At 52.4% G+C, this 23,782-nt stretch overlaps 11 protein-coding genes across 11 annotated transcripts; 5 read left to right on the top strand and 6 right to left on the bottom strand.

Annotated features, from left to right (window-relative positions):
* Window positions 1-75: 75 nt before the first annotated feature.
* On the top strand, window positions 76-1,562 carry BD324DRAFT_649067 (hypothetical protein; the record flags this gene model as incomplete). The annotated part of the gene is made up of 4 exons (XM_022017931.1): window positions 76-183; window positions 245-424; window positions 480-653; window positions 702-1,562. 4 exons carry the CDS (start codon window positions 76-78, stop codon window positions 1,560-1,562), a joined length of 1,323 nt encoding a protein of 440 aa, XP_021872832.1.
* Window positions 1,563-1,829: 267 nt separating this feature from the next.
* Window positions 1,830-3,711, bottom strand: BD324DRAFT_576633 (glycoside hydrolase superfamily; the record flags this gene model as incomplete). Its single annotated transcript, XM_022013200.1, has 5 exons — window positions 1,830-1,881; window positions 1,939-2,231; window positions 2,287-2,702; window positions 2,746-3,008; window positions 3,050-3,711. The coding sequence occupies 5 exons, from the start codon at window positions 3,709-3,711 to the stop codon at window positions 1,830-1,832; spliced, it is 1,686 nt and encodes a 561-aa protein (XP_021872831.1).
* Window positions 3,712-5,638: 1,927 nt separating this feature from the next.
* Window positions 5,639-7,107, bottom strand: BD324DRAFT_607433 (mannosyltransferase putative-domain-containing protein; the record flags this gene model as incomplete). The annotated part of the gene is made up of 2 exons (XM_022014070.1): window positions 5,639-6,307; window positions 6,355-7,107. 2 exons carry the CDS (start codon window positions 7,105-7,107, stop codon window positions 5,639-5,641), a joined length of 1,422 nt encoding a protein of 473 aa, XP_021872830.1.
* A 919-nt stretch (window positions 7,108-8,026) lies between these two features.
* On the bottom strand, window positions 8,027-10,213 carry BD324DRAFT_576990 (putative 1,3-beta-glucanosyltransferase; the record flags this gene model as incomplete). The annotated part of the gene is made up of 11 exons (XM_022013228.1): window positions 8,027-8,274; window positions 8,314-8,516; window positions 8,558-8,812; window positions 8,852-9,113; window positions 9,152-9,313; window positions 9,355-9,424; window positions 9,485-9,590; window positions 9,646-9,807; window positions 9,885-9,902; window positions 9,960-10,018; window positions 10,082-10,213. The coding sequence occupies 11 exons, from the start codon at window positions 10,211-10,213 to the stop codon at window positions 8,027-8,029; spliced, it is 1,677 nt and encodes a 558-aa protein (XP_021872829.1).
* Window positions 10,214-10,529: 316 nt separating this feature from the next.
* BD324DRAFT_618016 (putative peripheral mitochondrial membrane protein) lies at window positions 10,530-12,182 on the bottom strand. Its single transcript, XM_022014983.1, has 5 exons — window positions 11,779-12,182; window positions 11,412-11,731; window positions 11,032-11,362; window positions 10,693-10,992; window positions 10,530-10,632 (listed from the first exon to the last, which is right to left on the bottom strand). The coding sequence occupies exons 1-5, from the start codon at window positions 12,151-12,153 to the stop codon at window positions 10,612-10,614; spliced, it is 1,347 nt and encodes a 448-aa protein (XP_021872828.1). The 5' UTR covers window positions 12,154-12,182; the 3' UTR covers window positions 10,530-10,611.
* A 7-nt stretch (window positions 12,183-12,189) lies between these two features.
* On the bottom strand, window positions 12,190-13,959 carry BD324DRAFT_618014 (hypothetical protein). Its single transcript, XM_022014982.1, has 6 exons — window positions 13,652-13,959; window positions 13,436-13,611; window positions 12,908-13,400; window positions 12,748-12,869; window positions 12,602-12,710; window positions 12,190-12,562 (listed from the first exon to the last, which is right to left on the bottom strand). Exons 1-6 carry the CDS (start codon window positions 13,920-13,922, stop codon window positions 12,279-12,281), a joined length of 1,455 nt encoding a protein of 484 aa, XP_021872827.1. The 5' UTR covers window positions 13,923-13,959; the 3' UTR covers window positions 12,190-12,278.
* BD324DRAFT_618007 (hypothetical protein) lies at window positions 13,960-15,117 on the top strand. Its single transcript, XM_022014980.1, has 4 exons — window positions 13,960-14,480; window positions 14,517-14,825; window positions 14,864-15,009; window positions 15,048-15,117. Exons 1-4 carry the CDS (start codon window positions 14,106-14,108, stop codon window positions 15,106-15,108), a joined length of 891 nt encoding a protein of 296 aa, XP_021872826.1. The 5' UTR covers window positions 13,960-14,105; the 3' UTR covers window positions 15,109-15,117.
* Window positions 15,118-16,573, bottom strand: BD324DRAFT_617998 (ubiquitin-related domain-containing protein). The gene is made up of 7 exons (XM_022014979.1): window positions 16,361-16,573; window positions 16,302-16,323; window positions 16,168-16,265; window positions 16,051-16,131; window positions 15,385-16,014; window positions 15,291-15,350; window positions 15,118-15,257 (listed from the first exon to the last, which is right to left on the bottom strand). Exons 1-7 carry the CDS (start codon window positions 16,498-16,500, stop codon window positions 15,131-15,133), a joined length of 1,158 nt encoding a protein of 385 aa, XP_021872825.1. The 5' UTR covers window positions 16,501-16,573; the 3' UTR covers window positions 15,118-15,130.
* Window positions 16,566-18,907, top strand: BD324DRAFT_617994 (hypothetical protein). Its single transcript, XM_022014978.1, has 8 exons — window positions 16,566-16,966; window positions 17,002-17,299; window positions 17,338-17,568; window positions 17,602-18,204; window positions 18,238-18,375; window positions 18,408-18,503; window positions 18,537-18,785; window positions 18,823-18,907. Exons 1-8 carry the CDS (start codon window positions 16,650-16,652, stop codon window positions 18,877-18,879), a joined length of 1,989 nt encoding a protein of 662 aa, XP_021872824.1. The 5' UTR covers window positions 16,566-16,649; the 3' UTR covers window positions 18,880-18,907.
* BD324DRAFT_300909 (P-loop containing nucleoside triphosphate hydrolase protein) lies at window positions 18,665-20,540 on the top strand. Its single transcript, XM_022012427.1, has 7 exons — window positions 18,665-18,785; window positions 18,823-19,178; window positions 19,219-19,227; window positions 19,288-19,516; window positions 19,553-19,758; window positions 19,793-20,279; window positions 20,470-20,540. Exons 2-7 carry the CDS (start codon window positions 18,882-18,884, stop codon window positions 20,484-20,486), a joined length of 1,245 nt encoding a protein of 414 aa, XP_021872823.1. The 5' UTR covers window positions 18,665-18,785; window positions 18,823-18,881; the 3' UTR covers window positions 20,487-20,540.
* An 853-nt stretch (window positions 20,541-21,393) lies between these two features.
* BD324DRAFT_300541 (hypothetical protein) lies at window positions 21,394-23,655 on the top strand. The gene is made up of 2 exons (XM_022012426.1): window positions 21,394-21,409; window positions 21,445-23,655. Exon 2 carries the CDS (start codon window positions 21,608-21,610, stop codon window positions 23,624-23,626), a length of 2,019 nt encoding a protein of 672 aa, XP_021872822.1. The 5' UTR covers window positions 21,394-21,409; window positions 21,445-21,607; the 3' UTR covers window positions 23,627-23,655.
* The last annotated feature ends 127 nt before the right edge of the window (window positions 23,656-23,782 follow it).

Here is a 23,782-nt window from a genome sequence, read left to right as displayed (position 1 = left end):
GCAGTGGACGACCTCCCGCTAAAAGGTGACCAGTGACCAGTGGGCCCAAAGATCAGCGTCAGTCGAACGAAGATCATGCCGTCTCCTGATTTATCCTTGTATCATGGCTCGACACCCCTCGCCAATAAAGTTGCAGGTCATCAAAATGTCATGTCGGACGAATCTGGCTCGCTAGTGATCAAGGTGGGTTCCTACGCTATGGCCGCGGAAACGCAGCGGACTGATGAAGGGCGGTGTAATCTAGCCGGCTCTTCCTCGTGAAATTGCTTTCTATCACATGCTTGGATCTGCTCCGAGATCGTCGGCCTTGGCTCAGTTGAAACCGTTTGTCGCTCAGTTTTACGGGACATTACGGCTGGAAGGACAACTCGATGGCCTTGGCGGGATATCGAAAGAGGGCATCAAGGTCGGCGAAGTCCCCGAGGTGAGGCTATTGCCCCAAGGACCCACGGATTCATGGTCACTGACCACCTGTGTAGAGTATCGTGCTTGAGAATCTCGCCCATAACTACACACGACCTTGTGTTCTCGATGCCAAGCTCGGGACCGAGCTCCATGCGCCGGATGCCTCGGAGGAGAAGAGAGCGAGGATGGAAAAGCAAGCGAGAGAGACAACGAGTCATGCGACGGGTCTAAGACTGACAGGATGTCAGGTAGGTCAAACCGCTCCCCGAGTCGAGATTGACGTTTGCTCTCTTCAGATCTGGCACGCCCCTACCTCCTCGTATATTCTCACTCCTAAATCGTATGGCAAATCTCTCACACCCTCTTCCCTTCCCGCCGGCATCATTCGATTCTTCCCTCTTCCTACCGATAAACTTGCTTCCCTCGTACTTCCTCTTTCGCCAAGTTCAGATAATGCCTCTACACCTTCTACCGGCGGCGGAGTCTCGCATCTACCTTTGACACCTGCAGACCCGGCATCCTTAGAGAAATTGACCGCTCCAGGTCCCTCAGGATCGTCTGAGAAAGTCCCGGGTCCCGATTCGCCTACTGAGCCAGTGGAATACACGTCTCACGCTATCCCCCCGGCTCTACTGCTACGACTGCTCAGTGCGATCGACGGGAAAATGGCAGAATTGGAACATGTCATCTCGAGACTTGAAGCAAGATTCATCGGAGCGAGCGCTTTGCTGGTATACGAGGGAGATCCTGAGAGGCTGGAAGACGCGCTGAATAGATATGATGAGAGGCAAAAGGCCTTGTCAGTCGCTGCGCAAGGAAGAGGACCAGGTCAATCCGTTAAGGACGCAGACTTAGAGGGGGATGATGAGGAAGAGGAAGAGGAAGAGGAAGAAGAAGACGACGAGCTGGAGGACGACTACGACTCGTCCACATCATCTGACGATGATTCGCAAGATGGACAGAGGGCAGATGCTCGTCGAGCGAGACGATGTCCTCCGTTCACATTGAAGATGATTGACTTTGCGCACACGAGGCTTGTACAAGGAGAAGGGCGAGACGAGGGCGTCTTGTTAGGTCTAAGGACCTTGAGAGGGTTGATTCAGGGGAGAATAGGCCAAGTCAACGCCGACATGGGGAGACAAGGGGCATCTCCGTGATTGGCGATAAAAGATATCATCATTATACATTTTATGACTCATGATTTCCTCTCTTCACGTCTCGTCGATGACAAATTAACGACCTATACACAATATGGATATGTCGAGGTGAAGACAAGAGAATTATGAAAGTAGAACGGAGGTAGAGAATACGAAATGTCCCTTTTGACTATAGTGAGCAACAGAAATGGATTGTAGAGATGATTTGAGTGATACAGTCGTGAAATGTCCATGCTTGGAATGAAGTGGTGGTTTTTGGATTTTCTTTCAAGTGCATAGAGCAGTTGGCAAGTTGCTCAACGCAGTAGCGTTGTATTCACTGGAAGAGAACCCAGTCAGCAAAGTGGGCTCTGTATGTCAGACTTTAGCGACTCACGGAGGGTACGGGCATCCCGAGACGGAGACCCAAGCACCAACAGTGTCTGTCGGATCTGACCATCCGTCTAATGTCGGGCTGGCGGTAGGTTTGATGGTACCGGTTGGCGTAGGCATTGCCAGTGTGACTGGTACACCGGTCTGAGTGTACGTAGGGAAGAAGGCGACTTGAGCGGCTGTAAAGCTGGGACCGAAGGAAGTGGGTGGCCATGCGTCGTGTGAAGAGACTTGAGCGGGGTTCAAAGTCGGAGTCGCGACACCTCCAGTTTGAGAAGGGCGGTAAGTCTCGTCGAACTGGAGGAGATGATCAGCACAAAGCCCGAATTACAATGTGCAAGAAGTCACTCACAATGGTTGACGATTGAGCAGTGTAGCTAGCTTCGGGACGTTGACAGAATCCATCCGCACTTCTTGGATCTTTGGGGATCCAACCTTGGTCATATCCAAGCTTATAATGCCACTGGGGGCTAGTGGCTGTGCCCACGACAGTCGAGTTGTTGATCTTCCAAGTCCAGAAGAACCAGTTATCAAGGACGTCCATCTGTGCTTGACAGTATGAGTACATGCCATCCTTCATCGATTGATTCCAGTTCTCCCAGTCGTTCCAGACTTCACAAGAGCCGACCTTTTGGAGTTCGTATTGAGGAGTGACATCGACGCCGTCGAGCCAGTATCCACAGTCGTTAGGTGCGAGGGACCATTCACCACCGATGGTGATTCCAAAGTTGATCTGAGAATAGTTGGTTGCGAATTGCCAGCCGCAAGCTTGGTCGACCTGAACTGATCAGCGAGAATCAAAGGGACAGACTCACATTCTGCTGCCATGTTCCATGATTTTGATTACCCCAGAAGGCAAGGTATGGATGTTGGTCAAGCGCCAATCGATCAGCTCCGTCGAGGAAGCCAGCCCAAGGAATGACACCCATGAAGCCTTCGTGAATAGCAATGATGGGTCCGTTACCCTCTCCGTAGCCAGTGATACCTCGAATCATCTCGTAAGCCTGGTAGTAAAACGCTTGAAGGTTGGCAGCGCCGATGACAGAGGCTTGAACTTCATTCACAAGGCCGAACCTGACAACGTCAGCGAAGGAGTAGGGACTTGAGTGACCTACATTGGGACGACTTCTCTGATTCCAGGCTGAGAGATAAACTCTGTGAATGTCCTCATGTATTCCAAACTTCGTTGAGCGTTCGCCAATCCCATGACACCGTACATCCAGTTCACGACACCTTCCTTTCCGGAATGATTCCAGCCGTTTTGAGATCCTGGGAGAGCGTGGAAATCGAGCAGGATTCGAAGACCATACTTTCTTGCCCATTCAATGGCTTTGAGGAAGTACGTCCAAGCCACCCCCTCAAGAAACGGTTCACCTTCTTGCGTCGAGATGGCCCAGAATCCAATGGGGATTCTAAGCCAGTTGAGTCCAGCAGCGGCGATCTGGGCAAAGTCTTCTTCGGTGATGAAGGTGGAGTAATGTTCTTCCATGAGGGTTGCGAGTTGATCACCCATCGCTTCGGACAAGGTGTATTCGTCGACTGCCTTCGGCGTACTGTTCTGAAACTGTTCGTAAAGGTTTGGGACGATGAATGGCTCAGTGACGAGCCATCCTCCGATATTGACACCCTTGATGGTATCTTGACCCCAGACCCATTCTTCCGTCAACTTTGGTGTCCAGCTTTGCGCCTGTCCAGAGACGTTGTACGGGTTGGCAGGATCGACTGCCCAACTTCCGTTGAATGGATTGGTGTATATGAAGGTTGTTCCGTCGTCCATCGTAATAGTACTGCCAGAAGTTCCAGTCACATACGTAGAGTCTGTAGGGGTGGTAGATGTATTGGTCGACCCTCCCGAACTTCCGGTGGATCCGGATCCGTCTGAAGAGGCCGAGCTTCCAGTGTGCTTGTTCCGACTCTGAGTGATGCCGACCCCTGCACCGATACCTATCCCAGCGGCAAGAAGCAGAAAAATGGGCACACCAAAGAAGAGCCATCTTCGTTTAGACGGGTTGGAAGGCACAAACGCCTTGGGTTCTCTCCATTCATTGTTGGAATTGTATCCGCCTGCACCTGATCTTCTGCCGACTGACATGTTTCGGCTGAGTCCGGATGGGCCTAGCGCCATGGTGCTGCCTCCCAGGGCAGCTTTTTCAGATGCAGCGGTGGATGCAGAGTCGGTAGAGTGAAGTCGAGGTGGTAAAGGATGACGATAGGATCCTGGAGTGGAGGGGATCGAGTCGCCGATCTGGGCCATAGGAGGGGTGGAGGGGGGTAAGAGGTCGCTCTGAAAGGGATCAAGCAATGCGTCAGCAAGCAGGTCAGAGGAGCATGGTGTAGAAGCAATGGATGATCGCTTGTTGGGTTGGTGTAGTGATGTTTGTTTTGTGTCTGTGTGGATCCCCCCCCCCGCCGGGGTCTTTGAAACCTCAAACAACAATAGTGCACAGACAGTTGAACCCATCCCACTCACATCATGATATCCATTACCAGCTGCCATTTTGTACCTCAAACCTTCACCTACACCGGTCATACTGTGACGCTGCTGCTGCTGCTGCTGCTGCTGCTGCTGCTGGTGGTGGTGATGTTGACCAGAGCCAGACCGAGAAGATGGCGAAAGGGGAGGAGTGGGCGTCCCTTGTGGTCTCCCGTAATATTGACGAGGAGAAGAATAAGACATCTAAAATGAGAGGAGGGGATTCAGTCAGAATTGAAAACACTGCGGGCACAGCGTGGGGTAGTATGACTGTGATGACACAGCCTCTCAGATGTTGTGAATCGACTCACATTATCTGGCGTACAAGAATAGCTGGACGATCTATCTCCGTCAATGTTGTTGTACCGTGGCATGGAGTTGTAATGTTGGTTCTACCCTTAATAAGACACTCGATGTTTTTTCTGATCTGTAAACAGGGTCGATGATGATGCTGCTGCTGATGAAGTCGATAGAGTCTTGTTCCACCTACAGGCTCATATCACGGCCAACCAGTGCTGTACAAGTCTTGTCCAGAAAGAAAAAGAGAGTCTGTGTGAGAGAGAACCCTGCAGACTGACTGCAACGGTAATCCTATGGTACCAATCGATGATGTCGATGGGCGGTGTATTGAATGTAATTTTTTTCCCCCCCCCAACTCTCAGTGTCCGATGTCAAAGCTAGCAAGCTAGCTATACACCGTCTTCTCTCTCATGTCCCCCCTCCCCCTGGCCTCCCCCCAAATAAACCCACCTCCCACTGAACCCTCGATTTCACAAGTTACGGGAAGGCCAAAGTAAAAGCTTCGCGGCATATGCTCGCCTCCTCCTCTGCCGCCTCGCTCCCCCTCGTCAGACATCGGCCCCTTTTCTCTCCCTCTCTCTCTCTCTCTTTTCTGAACGCCGCCCCCAACTGACATGCCAGGCATAGTTCCATGGGATAGCACAGCCACTGTTTGGACCTATTCGCACCCTCGCCGGAACGTTAATATGAGTGGCTGACCCCCCCTCCCCATGTCCCGTCCATTTGACCGGGGGAAGAAGGGCTTCGTGTGAGAGGTGAAAAATTTAGACATACGGGGTGATTTCGCTTTTTTATGGAAAAAAAGTTTGTGTGTGATCGTATCATGTCATCGACTCGGTGTCATGACGAACGAACGAGTGGCAGCCTGTCAGATCCCTCCTCATTTGCGATTGCTACATATATGCCACATTGACTATGATCGACCTGCGTCTCAACACTCATGAATGTTCTTATCTGATACAACAGATTGGTCAAAGATGACTCGTAACCTTTCTCTCGTCCAGAGACACGTTTCCAGACTCCCCATGGCTCTACTCCAACAGGCGGCATGTTCCAGTCCCCGCCACAATTGCAGCTCGACATCCTCTTCCGTCTGATACGGGAGCACAGACAAGACTCGCTCGCCCTTGCTGAGCAATTCACTCAGATGAGAGTATCTTGGACTGGTGAACTTGCTAAACAGACTCCACGGTGTCGACGAATGATATGCTTCAGCAAATTCACCCAGACCCCATTTGATGCCGCCACATGCGTGTGCAAACGCAGGGATAGGCGAGGTGCCGGGGCTCGTGGCCGAAGTCGTGGGCGAAGGGCTCGAGGCGATAGTCGCTTCGGGATCTAGGTCCTCCTCCTCCCCCTCCAAAGTATCCTCAGCTTGGATCGGTTCATTCGGCTTGAATTGAAGGTTGATGATGGGGATATCGCTCTCCCAGGCTGGGAATCTCTCTGGTAATTTGTGCACAATGTGATACGGTTCTTCCAGGGCTTGTAAAGCGACGAGGTAAGTGTCTTTGTCTCCCCAGCCTTGGCCGCTGCCAGTGATGGCGGTGTACCAGAAGCCTTGACCGTAAAAGTTGTAATAACACGCAAGGAGAAGACTCTGAGGGGTGTACGTCAGTTGGCAGCAGGGTGCAGCGGCCCACTCACCTTCCAGTGCATCTTCTTGTTCCAGATCATCTGACCGGATTCTGCCGTTTGTTCATGCCACATCTTGTCTGACCTCGCCGGTGTCAAGCCAATGAGGTAGGGTAACCAGGACGAGGCGATAGAAGGCCATAGATCTGGCCATATGAGGGCTCCGGTATCTCTGTATGCTGTAGATTCGAACAATTCTTCTGGATCTCGAATGGGTACACTGTCGGCATCGAGGAATAACACCTGCTCAAACTTGGAAAATAAAATGGCCATGGTCTTGAGTTGATAAGGACTCCATGGGACTGGCTTTCCAAAATATGTGGTTGGATTGAACCAGTCCCAAACGGATCCGATAGGCGCGTAATCGGAGATCATCCTCACTTTTGCACCATATTTTTCGACCTCTTTGGCCCACAGTATATCGTGTTCCGATTCATCCTTGATCCAGATCTCAACGGGTAATTTTGAACCCATGATTCGGAGGACGTTCAACGAGGTCGTAGCGTATTGAGCGTATCGACCTCCTGCGAGGATGACGATCCCTCTGCCATGATAGAGATGTTCGAAGGATGTGTAGTCGGGTAGAGAGCTGACGACGTGAGAATGCGCTGTTCTCGTCTTCCCGGCATCACTTGATCCGAGGTCAAAGTGCGCATCGGCAATTTCAATGGTGAACCCTGCGTATTGTTCTGGAGAGGGTCGACTGATCGTCGGACGAATTTTGCGTGCGGGATGAGGAGCTTGCGTATGGAACAGGGTAGTCATCTTGTCCCAGAAGGATGAAAGGAGGGCGATTTCGCCAGGATCTCGGGCGGCCAAATGAGGCCATTGAGACGGAGAAGAGGTGTAAGGGATATGGAAGGACGGGTCATTTGTACATTCGACGGCGAGCGAAGCAGATGAGGAGGATAGGAAGGAAGGTCGAGAATATCCCAAACCATGGACCATGGATACGTAGATGATCACGAGCAGGATCCCAGCTGGCCAATATCGGTACCATTTAGGTAAGGATATGCGTGCTGCAATAGGGAAACGTGTCAACAAGCCCCTCCGACTTGAGGAACGTCAGACCGAATCTTCCGACTCACTACGTGATCTGAAATTGCTTGGATTCGGACTCATTCCGAGACGCCTTTGGACTGCTCCTGATGAAATGCTGAACATTGTTCTGTAGATCTGATGGACCAGAGGACCCCCGAGATAGGGGGATATAGGAGATTTTAATGGGTCCACTTAGCGGGGTTCGGGCATTCGACCGGCGATCATTACACAAGTGCCTTCGGGTCCTTGGAACACATAGGTTTTGACACTGAAAGCGGCTTCGCTGTCGATCAGGTAGCCTCGCTCGCCGCTCCACGTGGAATTCTACAGATGATGTCTTACAGGTCAATGACAAGAGCCGGCGGTCTAAATGATCGATGCTGTGCAGCACGTAATTGTTATAAAAATATAATTATCACCACGGTCTCCGGGGGGGGCTTTAGATTCATTTTTCCCCCTTCGGGCTTTGTAATTGGGACAACAATGCAAGATCAGATCTCATAACGACACAAGTACACAAGGAATTATACGTGATGAATGAAAACAGACAAATGCGACAAAGAAGAACAGGTCGTCATGTGTGACAGTGTTCCAAAGAAGGGAATGATAAATGTCCGAATGAATCCTCCCAACGGTGGTGATGTTATATCAAGAGGTAGGTTCCACCTAAGATGGCACCTGCGATTCCCACGAACCACGATTCCATGCCTCCTCCTCCTAGCTTGACTCTGAGACCCGCAGATCCTGATCTTGACGGACTCGGCGAGGACGAGGATGTTCCAGTGTTTTGAACCGAAGAGGTCGTGGCGGATGGCGTGAACACTCCGCCCGAGGGCTCAGCAGCAAGACATGACTCTGCAGCGCTTGAAGCGTCTTGAGGTGTATTTGGTGCTATTGAATTCAGCATTGGCTCGAAGGACGACCACTCACCATTCGGAGACAATGTAGCGTTTCCACCAAAATCGCAACTGGTGCTGACGGGGTTGAACATGTAATACGCAGACATGGCGTAGCTCAGTTTGATGGCGGGAGAGCAGAAAGACAGCTCTCCGTATGTACCACTTGTTCCATTACCGGCGATCGCATTGCAGGAGGCTTGGGCACCGGACGAGCCGAGAAGTGAGCAAGCGTAGCTAAAGACGTCAGTACAGAGGTCTTACCGAGGTGAACTCACTTGGTCAGCTCGCCAACAATTGCTGGTTGATTGGCAGACGACTGAATAATTCGACAAGAGAATGCGTTCTGATTGAGGCAATTACACACCGAGGCATCAGGTGTAGGCGGCAGGTCCGAGCTCGCTTCGAGCGTCGAGTTTTCGGCAGGGCACTGCAGAGTGCTTGATTGCGAATTGGATTGGGTTGGCGAGGTGGGGAGAGTGACATTGCCATATTGTTTTGCCAGTCGTTCGAAATCAGATGTCGTGTCGACCCTGGTCGGGTCAGCAAATGGCTACGCCTGCAACACTTACTGTGTGCCGTCCGATGAGAATGTTACCATACCATAGCCATCCGATGTGGGGAAGTAGGAGAATGCCATTCCACCCGAGAATACGTTGGAAACGGGAGGGGCAAAGAGGGCTTGGACTTCGGTCCACAATCTCGGTGGACTGGTGATGCACCCGTATTCCGACATGTAAGTAGGGACGGGGATATCGGAGAATCCACTGGTGATGCTATTCCAATGTGAAGAGTTGAGGTTTTCGTTTCCACACCATTCATAGTTGTTCAGGCCTGTGGCACCATCAGCGGGGTACTCGCTCGTCGCTCACCATAAAGATCCACTTGGACGCTCTCGTCACCACATGTCATATACTCGGCGACCGAGTTCCTGAACGCCGCATCGCCATCGACAGCGGCATAGGAGACCAGAGCGGTGGAATTGATGCCCCGAAGGTAGGCTTTGATGTCTCTCGCGGCAGCCTTGACGTACGCTGTGGAACGAGTCAGTATTGGCTGGATTGCCCTGACTCACGCGCAGCGTCTGTATTGGAGGCCAGGTTGACGACTTCGTTACCTATGGTATATCCTAGGATGTTGTCATACTGTGACAAAGGGTCATCAACGTCTTGGCACATCCTCTTGGCAAGGCTGGGACGACTCACCTTGTCGAACGCATTGATGGTATTGATGTATGCATCTAAGAGATTGGTAGTCCAGCTCGGTTCGGCTCGGTTGATGCTCCCATTGAGTGGCAGCGAGAGGTCGAGCCTGGAGATGACATCAGCACGAGAAACGCAACCCCTTTGAAGGAGAAAAGATTTACAAGACATAGATGCCCGCCTTGTCAAACATGTCCATGCAGTCATCATGGTTCAGACTCGAGTTGACCGAATACACTCGAACCGCATTGACGCCAAGCTGTTGAAGATACGGTAAATCCCTTGTGCAGTTGGCTGAAGATGATAAAGGGTCGATGTAAGATGATCTGCGGGGACGAGGATCGAACATTTCAGTATGAACCCTTCGGGGCAGATGGAATGGTCCAAGCGACGGGTGACTCACGGTTCGGGGAAGCCTCCTCTGCAGGGAAAACATTGATTAGCAGAGCTCTGGTGACGACACTTTGATTCCACTCACTGCTCCTGATTTTGCTGAGTGTTCTCTGCTAATTGGCCTTGCGGTTGATACGCGACTCCCTACAAAGGCGGGAAAAAGATGAGACAATGGAACAAGTCTGTTTACCATTTTCCAAGGCTCACCTTGATGGAGAATCGCTGACCCTGGGGGTCATATAGGTATTTGCCCGTCCGTGTGATGGTAGGCAGGGCAGATGTGAAGGATAGAAGACCCAACGCTAGAGTCGACAGAGTGGGATAAGAGATCGAACGCATGGCGAATGGCGGGAAAAGGAGAGGAAGAGGTCAAAACACGGCCTTAAAATCGAGTGGAATGGGATGAGACCAAGTGTGTCCGTCTCTGCTCGATCACAGCTGTATTATATGAATTTGTTCTCGTTGTGCTTCCATGCCCCCTCTGTGTGAGAGAGAGAAAGATGTACAGCAATGCGGAAGTGAGATATGGTATGGTCAGGTGGAAAAAGAAGACGACCATATGCCATTTTCCAACATGGGGATCTTTCACCGCCTCCCGGCCACCGAACCACGTGGAGCGGCCCGGGGAGTACAATGTCTCCCGTTGGTAACCGTGCCTGGTTCCGTTTGCTGACATGGGATGCGAATGGTGATGCTGCATTGAGGAACCTAAACACTCTAGATGATACAACGTATTACTACATAGTCCTGTTGACCATCTGTCCCCGTTACTGGTCAGCGCATGTTGCACATCCTCATCATGGCATGGCCTGACTCACATTAACCACTTTCCAACCGCCGGTCAACTCGTTGTCCACTTCTTCCAATACCCTCGTGATTTCAAACACGTACCTACACCGTTCAATCTTGTCTGGAGACCCAACGGCAGGTTGTTTGGTCTTGGCTGAACGCCAGCAATTGACTTGCTGGACTTCACAGATGACTGCGAATACAGGCACAGTCTCATTGGCGAATCCAGATGAGAGGACATCGACTTGAGAGATTTCCAAGACTCGGCAGTCGGAGACAAGCCCACGCTTGACATACTCTCCCAGGATTGTCCAGGTAACGGTGTACGGCTGAATGGTCAGCATCCATCCGACAAGTAGCCTACTCACCGCTTCTGACATCCATTGTCGCAGCTCGTCTCTGTCTGCTGAGAGGTAGGCGTCGACAATTTCCGGTACAATGTACTCTTTCAGCTCGACAAGGAAAGACTCCATCTTGAAATCTGGGTCCATCTGTCGAATGGACCGGATGACTCGAGCGGTATCGTTCTCGTCAAACAGACGTCCCACACGAGATCCAACGGATCTCAACATGTTGAAAATCGGTTCTTCAGATTCATAGTAATTGTCCATAAATCGCTGGTAGGAAGGAGAGGATTTGACAAAGTGGAATCGGGATGTGGAGGGCTTCTCCTCAGTCGCGACCAACGCTTCCCCAGCCCTATCACAATGAGCCAAGGGTCCCCCTGAATGTCGACACAAGCACTCACTCTGGGTTTTCCTGCACTCGAGGCTTCCTGACCAATCCAGCCTTTTCCATCCGTCTCTGCCTTCTTGCCCTTCTTGCCGCCTTGTCCTCATACCCCTGCATCCCAATATCGTCCAAGGCCTCGATCAACGCTCGCCCAACGGGGCTATCCACCAGAGGCTGAGCGAATCGTCTACCGAGATTTGTCAATCTCTCCAGAGCGTCGATGACTCCTCGGTCTTTGAGCGCCCGAGCTGTAGCTTCGGAAACACTGATACCAGCTGCTGAGAGGTCTTTGGCAGCTTGTTGCAGTCGGGGATTCTCTTTGATCATCGTAACGATCTGAGAACGATGTCAGCTACGCCCCACATCAGCATGACCTCGCTCACCCTTGTCTTTTCGTACAGCGCTTTTGCCCGCTTCATAGCCGCTCCGTCGGCAGTCCGATCTACTGTTCCAGCCAAGTGCTTCATGTTATCCTGCCATGCTTGATTCTTCTCGATCTCCTCCTTCAACGTGTTGATGAACGCTCTCCATGGACTCTGAGGAGGAGCGTTGTCCTCCGGAGGTGCCTGCTGCTGCTGTTGCTGTTGCTGTTGCTGCTGCTGCTTTGATTCCTGCTTTTGCCGGGAATCGTTCAACAATAGTCTGGATGAGGACAGAGGTCGAACCTGGGCCAAGAGCGCCGGCCGAAGTACAACGGGTCGTGAGATGAGCGCACTGCGCTGGCGCATAGCCCTGAGGAACATTGGTCGAGACTTCATGGTGAAAGTTGATTGCAAGTAGAGATAGATGAAGAATGGGATTTTTCATGCCGAAAAAAATAGGAATCATTTTCCTACGGAACGTGCCGGAAAGTGGCGGCAAGGGTTACGACGAAATCTACAGCTCAATATCCATCCAACCCAGCGCCGGCTTCCTCCTCTCCGCCACCCTCTAGAGCACCTCTGTACCTCATTCTCACGCCCATTCGGATTCTCTCTTCCCATTCCCGGAACCATTCGCCTTCCTTACGTCCAAGGAGATAATGAACACCGAGCGGTCCGTAGGCCAATTGAGCGGGCTTGGGAAGTTCACTGTGTAGCTTGTACATGCCACCGAGTCTGTCCTGAGCAGCTTCAATAGTCTCTGAAGGGAACGTCGATGGTAGAGGCGGGTAGAATTTGAGGCCGTCTCGGGGTATAAGCCGGGGTAACACGCGAGTCGACTCACAATTGATCGACGAGACCTGGTATGGACCTCCGCCGAGAGTGTGCATGCGTTGCCAGATCCAGACGAGAGGGTATAGCAGGGTCATCCAGAGAAGCACGTAGACCCATGTCTGATAATCAGTGGGCCGAAGCACACGTACGACTCACAGTGTTTACCGCTCGACTAAGGAGATTGGGAGGATGTACCTCGATGACGATTTGTTCTAGCTCAAACTGAACTTTGACATCGTTCGAGTTGTATCCCGTAGACTTGATGGCGCCCTCAATAGCTTCCCATCAGCTTTCAAGTCTTGGGACTCTAACCCACCCGTCTGCAGCGCCTCCAGGTTCCATCCCCATAGCCAGATAGGGACGACGAAAGACTTGAGCCAAGAGGGATCGGATGTGTATTTTTCGCACCACTGCTTCAAAGTGGCACGAGTGTCATCACCATCGAGTCGAGTATCCGCTTCAGGGTCGAACCCATCGTCTCGTAGGGCAATCCTCGCCGTGTGCTTGCCTTTTCCTCGCTGTTCCCAGAATTCGACTGTGTCTTCCATCCTTTTCCAAGGCGGAAGACCTCGGAACAATCGCCACGGCACCCATTCCTTACAGATGGAGATGTAGGAAGAGTCGGCAACGGCACCAGCATCCACGGGACCCAACAGCGGTGCATAAAGATCCCTGTGCCCCACTTGAGAATAGGAAGCAGCATAGGTCAATTCATGTGTTCCCCGCGCCGTCGGTCGATCCGATCTGACGGTGTCGATGTGGATGTTAGCAGTGTTGTCTGGATGTTTGTACACCGAGCCTAGATCAACCTGTGGGATAAGCGAGGCCAGACTGTCTGACCCACTGTAAAGTCAAAGTCGACAATCTGTTCTGGCTGTCCCTTGCGGCGAGACCTCACGCCATCGCGATCCGTGACCGTCTCATCGCGTTCAGGCACTTCATAATGTCTACCAGAGCAGTGCAAGACCATGTTGGGCTGCTGAAGCGCCCGGTAACGGATCCAATCATACAGGACATTGGCTAAGCAATGGTGAGCGGTGGCGGGTGGCGACGAGCTCACGATTCTGTAACCTTGCATCGCAAGTGACCAGGTGCTTTCCCTTCATTGTGAACTTTATATCCGCCAAGATGTCCTCAGGAGTGGTTCGTTGTCCGAAAAGAGGCTCTGCATGTTCTGGAGCTTGAAAGAAGACGAGGGATTCCTTGGGCGGTGCACGAGGAGCGGAAGGCGCGCTGGAACTGCCTTCACTGGGACCAGGTGTGACGGCATGATCGTAGGACGGAGGGAGATCCAAAGCAGCAGCCAGAGCGTTCTTGTCGTCAGCAACCATGATGTTACCTTGTCGTGCAAAGGATTCGAGTTGGTAGGTGTGTGAACAAAGTGAGAAGCACCGCACCGCTTGCGTGGCAAAATGGTTGCGATAAACGGAGCCCGGTCAAAATATAGGTAACCTTCCTTGGAGCTTAAATTTCTCGCAGTCTTTCTATATTTGGGACTCCTTCTTCTGCTCGCCATGACAATAGGACCAGCGTTACCACCTCATCTGGCTCATCTAGCACAACAACAACGGTCAGCATCGCCGGAGGGCTCAGCTGAGACTGGACCATCGTTACCGAGATCTACTACCCCAGTGGACGAGGACGCAGGAGATGACTTTGGGCCTGCTTTACCTCCTCATCTTGCTGCTAAACGAAAAGCGCAAGCGGTAGCTGTCTCTGGGCCATCGAGACCTGGTCCTTCAATCAGCGTAGGACCTTCAAGACCTATCTATGACGATGATAGCGATGATGATGTGGTTGGACCTATGCCAACGGGAGACGTGGGTGTAGAAAAGTCTGCGGTTCAAGAGTTCATGGAGAGGGAAGAACGTAGAGCGAAAGAGCGAGAAGTGAGTTTGGAAGCTGGAGTTATCTGATCTCTTTAGGAAGCTGCCAAGCCTCAGAAATTAGAGAGACAAGAATGGATGCTCTTGCCGCCGTCCTCTGGTGTCTTGTCCGCTGTAGATCCATTACGAAAAAGACCGACCACATTTTCCCGCTCGACAGAGGCAAAGGAGACCGATAGTACCGCTTGGACAGAGACGCCAGCGGATCGAGCTCAGCGAGTCGCAGATGAAGTTGCTGGCATCAAACGGAAGCGATTGCCAGATGTAGGAAAGGGGCGAGACGATGAGGAGACGGGCTTGAGGCGGGAGAGGGATTTGGAGATACGTAGAGAGGTGGAGAGGCATAACGTGGGTGTGGTAGGAGGCCATATCGCTGACCGTCGAAGAAAGAGCAACGTGGGAAGTCTTTGCTGGATCAACATGCGTCCAAGCCGAAAGAGGAGGCTGAGAAGTCTGCCATCTGGGATCACGATCGAGATATGGGAATTACCGGCAGGCTCCTGTCGGATCAAGAGAGACAGAATAAGATCCGGTGGGTACATTCCAAGTGCAATCCATATTGACCCACAGCGAGGCGCGTGGACTCAACGACCGATTTGGACACTCTAAACGAGGTGCTTATGACATGTGACGATATGATACATTTGTGATCTCTACGTGAATCGCTGTACGACCACAGCATTCTGCAGCTTGGCTTCTTCCACCGTCTGGGCATGGTCTGAGAGTTCCTTCGAAGGAAACGTTGTTTGAAGAATGAACGGGCGGGCGTCAGGTCGAGCGCTATGATGAGCGACCACAGGGGTGGAGACTCACGCTGCGACAAAGCTTCGCAGATCCGCCACCGTGTGGGTGAGATTCACCTTGGCTACGAGCCTCGACGTGAGCCACGGGACGATGATGTACTCACCTTGTACCGTCTGCAAGGCGCACTTGAACGCTAGTGGTAGGCTTTGACGAGTCCAAGGAAAAGCTTGGGGCCTGCGTCGATGAATTCGATGTGGCGCCTGAGCCCAAGCCACCTGGCACGTTTGGAGTCGTTGCTCCACTGACGACTTCTGGTGCGGGCGATCCGAGACGCTGGCCACCGCCTGAGAAAGCCTGCATGGGCTTCTTGGGTGGGGCCTGATACGGTGTGTTTTGCCGATTGGCCACTTCCACGCGAAGAGGTTGGTTCCATCCAACATTGAAGACGGAAGGAGGTGCTCGACCAGCTTGTATAGCGGCGAGCAGATCTTTATTCTCTGGCGTATCGTAAGGGAGCAGAGGTCCATCTTCAATCGAAAATCCATCGCTCCAAAACGTCAAGCGACGAACTTGAGTCTCTTCCTCGTCGTCATCGTCGTCAGGCGGAGGTGGAGGTCCGCCAGCGCCACGACCAAACATGCCTGCGAGGAGACCGCTCATCCCGGAAGATCCACTTTGAGGCGGTTCAGGCTGTTCAGGCTGTTCAGGCTCAGGATCATCTTCTGACCCGAGTCGATTGCCAGAACCTGTAAATGGCTTTCGTTCCTTTGCTTTGGTTTCGTGAACTCCGCCCCTGGCGTCATCAGACGAAGCACGCGCGTATGCTCACTCTTTCGCCTGCTTGAGAATGTTCTTCACCACGTCGTTGGAACGGTCGCCCGGTTGATCAGGATTCGTCACCGCCAAGCCACTGTCATTTTCAGCCTTCATTCGGCACCGCGCTCACCTCCTTTCGCCACCTGCAAAGAGCTCCTCCGCTCGACGTCGACCATCGTCTTCGTCATCACTATCTTCAGCAGGAGTTGGTCGATTGCCAGAGATCCCCTAAAGGTCAGCGGAGCCTTGCATCAACCGCCCTACGGTATTGAACAACGTCGCGATGCTGTGCCTCAGCTCGTGAACCTCTTGTAATTGCTCACCCTCCAGTTCGAGCAGTGCTTGAGGCGCCTGCTCCGGATTTCCGCGCAGGCTGACCCCATCCCTCGGGCAAAGCTTCAGCCGGTCGGCCGTCTAGCGTTCGTGGGCCTCCGGAAGGTTGATCACCGCCTGAGTCGGACATTGTGTTATGCTAAAGTCGAGACGCTAGAAATGACAATGCAGTTGAAACCCGTCGTCAGCGAATTTGCCACGTGTTCAACCACGAAAAGACCGTAAAAGTCCAAGGATCATCCTTCATCTCTTCTGTAGTATAATTATTGCCTCAGAATCATGTCTGCATCACCTGCGGCCAAGCCGCAATGGTCAGAGCACAAGAATTCGGAAGGAAGAACGTACTGGTCTCACTCAGTCACGAAACAATCGGTGTGGGAGAAACCAGACGAGCTAAGAACACCATTTGAGCGAGCCCTCGGCAAGACCCAGTGGAAACAGTATACATCAAAAGACAGACCATACTATGTCAACAGTGTGACCAAGGAGACCAAATGGGACCTACCGCCAGAGCTGGTAGAGTTGAAGCAAAAAGTGGAAAGGGATGAGGCGTACAAGGTTGAAAAGGCTAGACGGAAAGCTGCGGGGGAGCCAACGTGAGTTCGGTGTAGATCCCTAACTCACGCGACAGTCCCAGTCCACCCCGATCACGATCTGGTTCCCCGGTGGGACATGACGCTGTAGCTCGATACGGGGATCGAAGAGGATCACCAACACCCAGTGATGAGTCGTCTGACGAGGAAGTGATCACCTGGCCAATGGGCGGTTTCCTCACACATGAAAAGGCAGAAGAGGCGTTCATGTATCTGCTCAAGAAGGAGGGGATAGATGAGAACTGGACGTGGGACCAAACGATGAGGAAGATCGTCCTAGACCCATTGTACAAGGCACTCAACACACTCGCAGAGAAGAAAGAGGCGTTTGAAAAGGTGAGCGAGTCCTCGGCCCGTATCTCATCATCGATCAGTACACCCATCGAATCGTCGCAAAGCGTCAAGCAGCAAAGGAGGCGAGGATAGAACGCCTCAGGCCTGTTCTTCACAAACTTTTTGCGGCCTCCTCGAGAATAAAGTCGTATTCTACAACTAAGACCGCCAATGAGGTCTTTGCTAGGGATAAGCATTGGCGAGAGGCGAAACCAGACGAGAGGATACTGATATTGGAGGAGTTCACAACGGCTTTGAGGCAGCGCGAAGAGGTGGGTGTCGTACAAGATCTAGCTCATGGATAGGAATCCGCTCGTGACTTGCGAAATCGTAACATTCAGCATCTGGGTAGCTTGATACGATCACTGGACATCAACGTGTCGACAACATGGCGTGCAGCTCACAACATGATCCTGGACTCGGACGAATTCAGGCGATCTCGCGATCTGCAAGAGATGGAGACGATTGATATCCTCGGAGTGTATGACGACTACGCGAGGCAACTGGAGCAGGATCATGAGGAGGAATGGAGACGTTTGCGCATCGAGCACGTCCGGTCAGGACGCAAAGCGAGAGAGGGATTCAAGGCACTCCTACAGGAACTTCAAACCAAGGGTCAGCTCACGAGAACGAGCAAATGGAAGAATACGTTCAGACTCGTTAAAAATGACGAGCGGTATCTTGCCCTACTTGGACCTCAGGGGTCTAGTCCCTTGGATTTATGGATGGACGCGGTGGACGACATCAGTGAAGAGGTTGAGCGGGCGGCGGAAAAGGTCGAGAAAGTGCTCGAGGATACCAACCGAGAGGTCAAGGTGGACACATCATGGGAGGAGTTTGAGAAGTGGGTCAAAGATGGCAATGTGGCACATGTCGAGGACAAGATGCGCAGGGATGTATATGACTTGGTGAGTGACATTGTGGGCGAGTGCTGACGTCAGATGTTGGAACGTGTCTCTGCAGCTGCTGCGGACGAAGCTAGACGGGCAGAAAGAAGGCGGAGACATAGAATCGATGATCTGCGGTATGCGTTGAAAAAGGTTCAAAGGCATATTGATATAGACATGACCTTTGAAGAGGTGAGTGGGGTGAGGAGCGTCGCTGATACCAGGCGAAACCGCATATGGAAGAGTTGCAAGAGTACAAGGATATAGAGGACGAGGCAGATCGTCGGACTGCATTTGACAAGTTTATTCTGCGTCAAAAGGTGAGTCAAAGTTCGTTGCCCAGCTGATAGCAGGAAAAATTACGCGAGTCAGAGGACAAGTCGGATCGACGCGATCGCATGGAAGTGGACGAGCCTAGTAGGAGCTCTCGTCGCGATAGGTCCAGAGAGGACAGGCATGACAGCAGGGATAGGCGCAAGAGTGACAAGGACAGGAGGTATGACTATGACGATCGCGACAGGCGGAGGGAGAGGCGCAGAGAGGATGAGGATAGGCCTGATCGCAAGCATCGATCGGACGGTGCGGACGATCGCGAGTCAAAGGTGAGTCCGCGGATGCCGAGCTACGCTCATATTTCAGCGCGCTCGAAGGTCATCCGAGGTTCGTCGTGACGAGGTCGAGGAAGGAGAGATATAGTGATGCATGCGGAAGCAAATTTTTCAGACCTTTTAGCATCAAAGCCAGAAAAGAAAAAAAGATTATTATCACTGTTGACCTTACGCATCTGCACAATGGACGCACCTCCTAGCAAAAAGGTCAAGACAGAGATGCCAACGGCAGGACCCTCTACAGCTCCGGCTGAGAACCCTTATCTCGCTCATATGGCACCTCATCTTTGCGGCGTGAACGGCACGACCAACGGGAGCAAGGTGAAAAACCCGCTCGATGGACTGGTACCTAGGCGGGTGTCTGTGGAGCAGGCCAAGGATATTATGGTGGGTGACGGCAGAGAGAGTGTCGACTGAACAATTCTAGGATGGCGATGTGAATCCATTCAAGCAGCTGGCTCCGTTTTCAGCGACTTACAAGAAGATCCTCGCAAAGCGGAAAGAGCTTCCAGTGTATCAAAAGATGCAAGAGTTCTTGACGGTCTTCAGCAAGAACCAGATCACAGTGATGGAAGGTCAAACAGGATCAGGGAAGACAACTCAGATTCCTCAGTTCGTGTGTTACTCAGATCTGCCCATGCTGCGGGGAAAGATGGTGGCGTGTACGCAGCCACGACGGGTCGCCGCCATGTCGGTGGCAAAGCGAGTAGCGGATGAGATGGATGGTGGGTCAAGTGCTAAGGACACGGCTGACATCGCAGTGCAACTCGGGAAACAGGTCGGTTATTCCATTCGGTTTGAGGATATGACAGAGCCGGGGACCACGTTTCTCAAGTACATGACGGATGGAATGTTGTTGAGAGAAGCCATGAATGATCCAAAGCTTGAGCGATACTCGACTATCATTCTTGACGAGGCTCACGAGAGAACATTGGCGACGGACATTCTTATGGGGCTGTTGAAGGATGTGAGTGGCTTGTGGCATGCATTGCTGACTCCAGATTGCCCGTAATCGAGCCGATCTCAAGATCATTGTGATGTCGGCCACGCTCGATGTCGCCAAATTCGCAAAATACTTTGGAGACACCAACCCGACAGGCGTCGCACCAGTTGTCAAAGTGTCTGGACGGACGTTCCCAGTCGAGACGTTCTTCACTCAGGAGCCAGAGAACGACTATGTGGAAGCGGCTATCCGGACCGTCCTGCATATACACCAGGCAGAAGACGAAGGAGATGTGCTGCTGTTCTTGACCGGAGAGGAAGAGATCGAGGACGCGTGCCGGAAGATTCGTGCAGAGGGTGAGGAACTCGCATCGAGAGGGATGGCAGGGCCACTGTTGGTTCTCCCACTCTACTCGTCTCTGCCGCCTCAGCAACAACAACGCATCTTCGACCCTGCTCCGCCGGCTCGAGGCGATCTGCCGGGACGCAAGGTTGTCGTATCCACCAATATTGCCGAGACCTCACTCACAATCGATGGAATCGTTTATGTTGTCGATCCTGGATTCTGCAAGCAAAAAGTGTACAATCCGAGAATACGAGTCGAATCACTACTGGTCTCGCCGATATCCAAAGCGTCTGCGATGCAACGGGCTGGACGTGCGGGTCGTACACGACCAGGCAAGTGTTTCAGGCTGTACACGGAAAAGGACTTCGTCAAGGAATTGGAGGAGCAGACACATCCAGAGATTCTGAGGAGTAATCTGGCAAACACGGTATTAGAGTTGATCAAGCTGGGCATCAAAGATCTCGTACATTTCGATTACATGGGTGGGTGACCAGAATTGGCGGGGCTGACGGACAGACGCACCGGCGCCAGAAACCGTGATGCGAGCGCTAGAGCTGCTCCACTATCTCGCAGCATTGGACGATGATGGAAACTTGACACCGCTTGGCGAGATCATGGCCGAGTTCCCGCTCGACCCGCAGCTCGCAAAAATGCTCATCGTCTCGCCAGAATTCGGCTGCAGTAACGAAATGTTGAGCTTGACAGCCATGCTCTCCGTTCCGAACGTGTTCATGCGCCCGGCAAATGCCCGCAAAGAGGCGGACATGGCCAAGGCGCAATTCACTCACCCCGATGGCGACCATCTCACCCTGCTCAATGTTTATCACGCGTACAAGTCGAATGAAGGAGATAAGAATTGGTGTTGGCAAAACTACCTCAACTTCCGATCTCTCACCCAAGCGGACAATGTCCGCACTCAGCTCAAACGGAGCATGGAAAAGTTTGATCTCGAACTTGTCAGCACAGCGTGGGAAGACAAGAATTACTGGAACAATATCCGCCAAGCCCTGGTCTGTGGTTTCTTTATGCAGGTGGCGCACAAGGAGGGAGAGAAGGGCAGCTATCTGACCGTGAAAGACAATCAAGTGGTCCGATTGCATTTGTCTTGTGGTCTCGACACAACCCCGGAATGGGTCATCTACAATGAGTTCGTCCTTACTACGGCGAATGTGAGTCAGTCCGCTTGCCTTTGCTAACCCTCAAGTTCATCCGCACTGTGACCGAAGTCCGACCCGAGTGGCTCTTAGAGTACGCACCGACCTACTTTGACATTTCCTCGTTCCCTGAGGAGAGCGAGACGAGAAGAGCTCTGCAAAGGGCGCTCAATAAAGTGAGCTCGTCGGGGGAATGCAGCTGACGAGGCAGAAACTCGGCAGGGTGGGTGGTGCCGACGGCAAAGACTTGAAAAAGAAGAAGAAGCGCAAGGCGGAGAAATAATGTGGCGGAGTGATTTCGGGTCGATCCCGGATAATTTGGGCCACTAGTGTAATCTACTCGGTAGTATATATAGAGAGAGAGAGACCGCTAGATGGAGTTATGGATCGATATGGTCGACATGTGGTCTTTGTCGCTTGTTCTCCTGCTCAGCGCCTCGTGTCGAGCATGGACGGCAGTCGATTCTAGTGTTACCATCCTCACGCACAATGATCTGTACGGTAATTCCTCGTGGCGTGACGAGTCGTTGTTGGTCCTGAGCAAGGGGATGACAGCGGGCGATGCGTCGGAAGCGTGCGAGCGATATGGGGAGAAGCTGTGGTGCGCGAGGTATGCCGACTTTCTACCATATCTTGAGTATGAGGGTCGCGGTGGGTTGTACTGGGCAAAAGGGATGTGTGTCAATATCACCGCAGATGGACTCCAAGACGCCACTTGCACATCCAGCCAGCAGCTACCGGCACTCTGCACCAACTCTGCCCCTCTCAGCTCCGCGACGATGCAGAACAACTCGACATACTGGCAAGTACAAGTCAAGACCAATGATCAGCATATCACTGGGTACCGTGATAAGCATGCCTTCAGGTTTGAGGGAGTGAGATATGCGGCTCAGCCAGAGCGTTTCACCTATTCGACAGTGTACGAGACGGATACAAACACGACGGCCCTGGCATTCGGGTCGGAATGTGTTCAATCGCCCGATGTAGGATCCGAAGACTGCCTCTTCCTCAACATATGGACGCCTTACCTCCCCGGAGATTCCAACACACCGCTCAAACCCGTCATGTTGAACATTCATGGCGGAGCTTTCACGGCGGGTACAGGGAACGATCCGAACCTAGACGGTGGAGCCCTGGCCTCTCGAGGCGACGTCGTCGTTGTCGGTATCAATTACCGTCTCACCACGCTCGGTTTCCTTGCACTCGACAATGGAGAGACCAATGGGAATTATGGACTGGCGGATCAAGTAACTGCTCTGGAGTGGGTTCAAAAGCACATTGCCGCATTTGGCGGTGACCCCTCGCGCGTGACGATTCTAGGGCAGTCAGCCGGTGCAGGGTCCGTCAGAGCCCTGATAGCCTCCCCCAAGGCGAAGGACCTATTTGTTGGAGCCCTACCTCAATCCAACCTCGCAGGATTCTCGTACGCCACAACGTACAGCGAATATCTTAACATCTCCGCCGAGGTCGACATCGCCGCGAACCCCATTCTTAATGCGACTGGATGTCTCAATGCTACCTCTCATCTAGATTGTCTGAGAAAGATCGACCCCTTTGTCCTCGCCAACCTCAGTACTGTCGCGCGGTACGTCGTGCAAGATGGCGAGTATATCACCTCAGACAGGCTCGAGATCACCGAACCCTCTCAAGTCAACAATGTTCATCTCATGATGGGCTTTATGCGAGACGACGGCGCATCATTTGGTGGCTACCCCACAGCGAGTGAGAATCTCACAACGTTACTCACCGCAAATGGCTTCGGCCCTCAGCTCTCCCCGTCCACCTTGGAGCTCTACCCCGTGCCTAGCGGTCCAAATGCCACACTGGACATCTACAATGCCTCGTCCGCCATGGTGACTGACGGCGAATTTAGATGTCTCGACGAGGCCACGGCGTACTCTGCTGCCCTGCACAAGTCCCTCCAATCCATCTGGTTTTACCAATTCAACCGTTCCTACAACGGGTACGACCCCCATCCGCCCGTGTGCGAAGCCCCCATCACCCCTTCTTACCCCTACGGCGATCCAGAAATGGAGTACTTCAAGTGTCACTCCGGCGACCTCTCCTACACTTTTGGGACCATGCCATATGTCGGATTGCCCGACCGTGATGGCTTGGATATCCCAATGAGTCAGTTCATCGTCGATACTTGGGCCAGCTTTGCAAGATCTTACAACCCGAACCCAAACACCGCATTTTTGGACGCGAGAGGTTTCACCAACTCATCAGCGATGGTAAGGATGATTGAACCGTGGAGTCAGGTTAGCGTCGAGAATCAAACCTTGAGGGTGTTTCAATACCCAAGTTTCCAAGCAGATTTCGAGATCTTCTCGTCTACGCCGAGGTGTGATGCGCTGGGACTGGATCTGAAGTACTATGAGAACTCATCCTGAATTACTCCATAAGCAGATGCGAATGCCACATGTATAATCTGGAGGGTCAGAGTGATCTCCGCTGACGCGATATTTTTGTTTCGGTAGGTGCCAGTTCAGCTCTCTCGTTAGGCTGCCACCCACCAGTCTGAAAAGCCCACTCACAGCTCCAGGCAT

Source organism: Kockovaella imperatae (assembly GCF_002102565.1).
Source record: "Kockovaella imperatae strain NRRL Y-17943 chromosome Unknown BD324scaffold_3, whole genome shotgun sequence".
In the NCBI taxonomy this organism is placed as follows: Eukaryota; Fungi; Basidiomycota; class Tremellomycetes; order Tremellales; family Cuniculitremaceae; genus Kockovaella; species Kockovaella imperatae.
This window is presented reverse-complemented; position numbering and strand designations above follow the sequence as displayed.

What these genes read in the sequence shown, in the direction of transcription:
- BD324DRAFT_618016 (XM_022014983.1), bottom strand. Translation starts at nt 12,153, where the DNA reads ATGAAGTCTCGACCAATGTTCCTCAGGGCTATGCGCCAGCGCAGTGCG. An exon ending in CGCTGTACGAAAAGACAAGG is followed by an intron (nt 11,732 to 11,778) that starts GTGAGCGAGGTC and finishes CATCGTTCTCAG; the next exon opens with ATCGTTACGATGATCAAAGA. An exon ending in CGAGTGCAGGAAAACCCAGA is followed by an intron (nt 11,363 to 11,411) that starts GTGAGTGCTTGT and finishes TCATTGTGATAG; the next exon opens with GGCTGGGGAAGCGTTGGTCG.
- BD324DRAFT_618014 (XM_022014982.1), bottom strand. Translation starts at nt 13,922, where the DNA reads ATGGTTGCTGACGACAAGAACGCTCTGGCTGCTGCTTTGGATCTCCCT. An exon ending in CCTGGAGGCGCTGCAGACGG is followed by an intron (nt 12,870 to 12,907) that starts GTGGGTTAGAGT and finishes GCTGATGGGAAG; the next exon opens with CTATTGAGGGCGCCATCAAG. An exon ending in CCAGGTCTCGTCGATCAATT is followed by an intron (nt 12,563 to 12,601) that starts GTGAGTCGACTC and finishes TTATACCCCGAG; the next exon opens with ACGGCCTCAAATTCTACCCG.
- BD324DRAFT_618007 (XM_022014980.1), top strand. Translation starts at nt 14,106, where the DNA reads ATGACAATAGGACCAGCGTTACCACCTCATCTGGCTCATCTAGCACAA. An exon ending in GTAGAGCGAAAGAGCGAGAA is followed by an intron (nt 14,481 to 14,516) that starts GTGAGTTTGGAA and finishes TGATCTCTTTAG; the next exon opens with GAAGCTGCCAAGCCTCAGAA. An exon ending in GAGAGACAGAATAAGATCCG is followed by an intron (nt 15,010 to 15,047) that starts GTGGGTACATTC and finishes ATTGACCCACAG; the next exon opens with CGAGGCGCGTGGACTCAACG.
- BD324DRAFT_617998 (XM_022014979.1), bottom strand. Translation starts at nt 16,500, where the DNA reads ATGTCCGACTCAGGCGGTGATCAACCTTCCGGAGGCCCACGAACGCTA. An exon ending in TCGCGACGTTGTTCAATACC is followed by an intron (nt 16,266 to 16,301) that starts GTAGGGCGGTTG and finishes GCTGACCTTTAG; the next exon opens with GGGATCTCTGGCAATCGACC. An exon ending in CGCCTTGCAGACGGTACAAG is followed by an intron (nt 15,351 to 15,384) that starts GTGAGTACATCA and finishes GCTCACGTCGAG; the next exon opens with GCTCGTAGCCAAGGTGAATC.
- BD324DRAFT_617994 (XM_022014978.1), top strand. Translation starts at nt 16,650, where the DNA reads ATGTCTGCATCACCTGCGGCCAAGCCGCAATGGTCAGAGCACAAGAAT. An exon ending in GCAGGGATGTATATGACTTG is followed by an intron (nt 18,205 to 18,237) that starts GTGAGTGACATT and finishes TGCTGACGTCAG; the next exon opens with ATGTTGGAACGTGTCTCTGC. An exon ending in AGTTTATTCTGCGTCAAAAG is followed by an intron (nt 18,504 to 18,536) that starts GTGAGTCAAAGT and finishes AGCTGATAGCAG; the next exon opens with GAAAAATTACGCGAGTCAGA.
- BD324DRAFT_300909 (XM_022012427.1), top strand. Translation starts at nt 18,882, where the DNA reads ATGCATGCGGAAGCAAATTTTTCAGACCTTTTAGCATCAAAGCCAGAA. An exon ending in AGTAGCGGATGAGATGGATG is followed by an intron (nt 19,517 to 19,552) that starts GTGGGTCAAGTG and finishes CTGACATCGCAG; the next exon opens with TGCAACTCGGGAAACAGGTC. An exon ending in TTATGGGGCTGTTGAAGGAT is followed by an intron (nt 19,759 to 19,792) that starts GTGAGTGGCTTG and finishes TGCTGACTCCAG; the next exon opens with ATTGCCCGTAATCGAGCCGA.
- BD324DRAFT_300541 (XM_022012426.1), top strand. Translation starts at nt 21,608, where the DNA reads ATGGAGTTATGGATCGATATGGTCGACATGTGGTCTTTGTCGCTTGTT.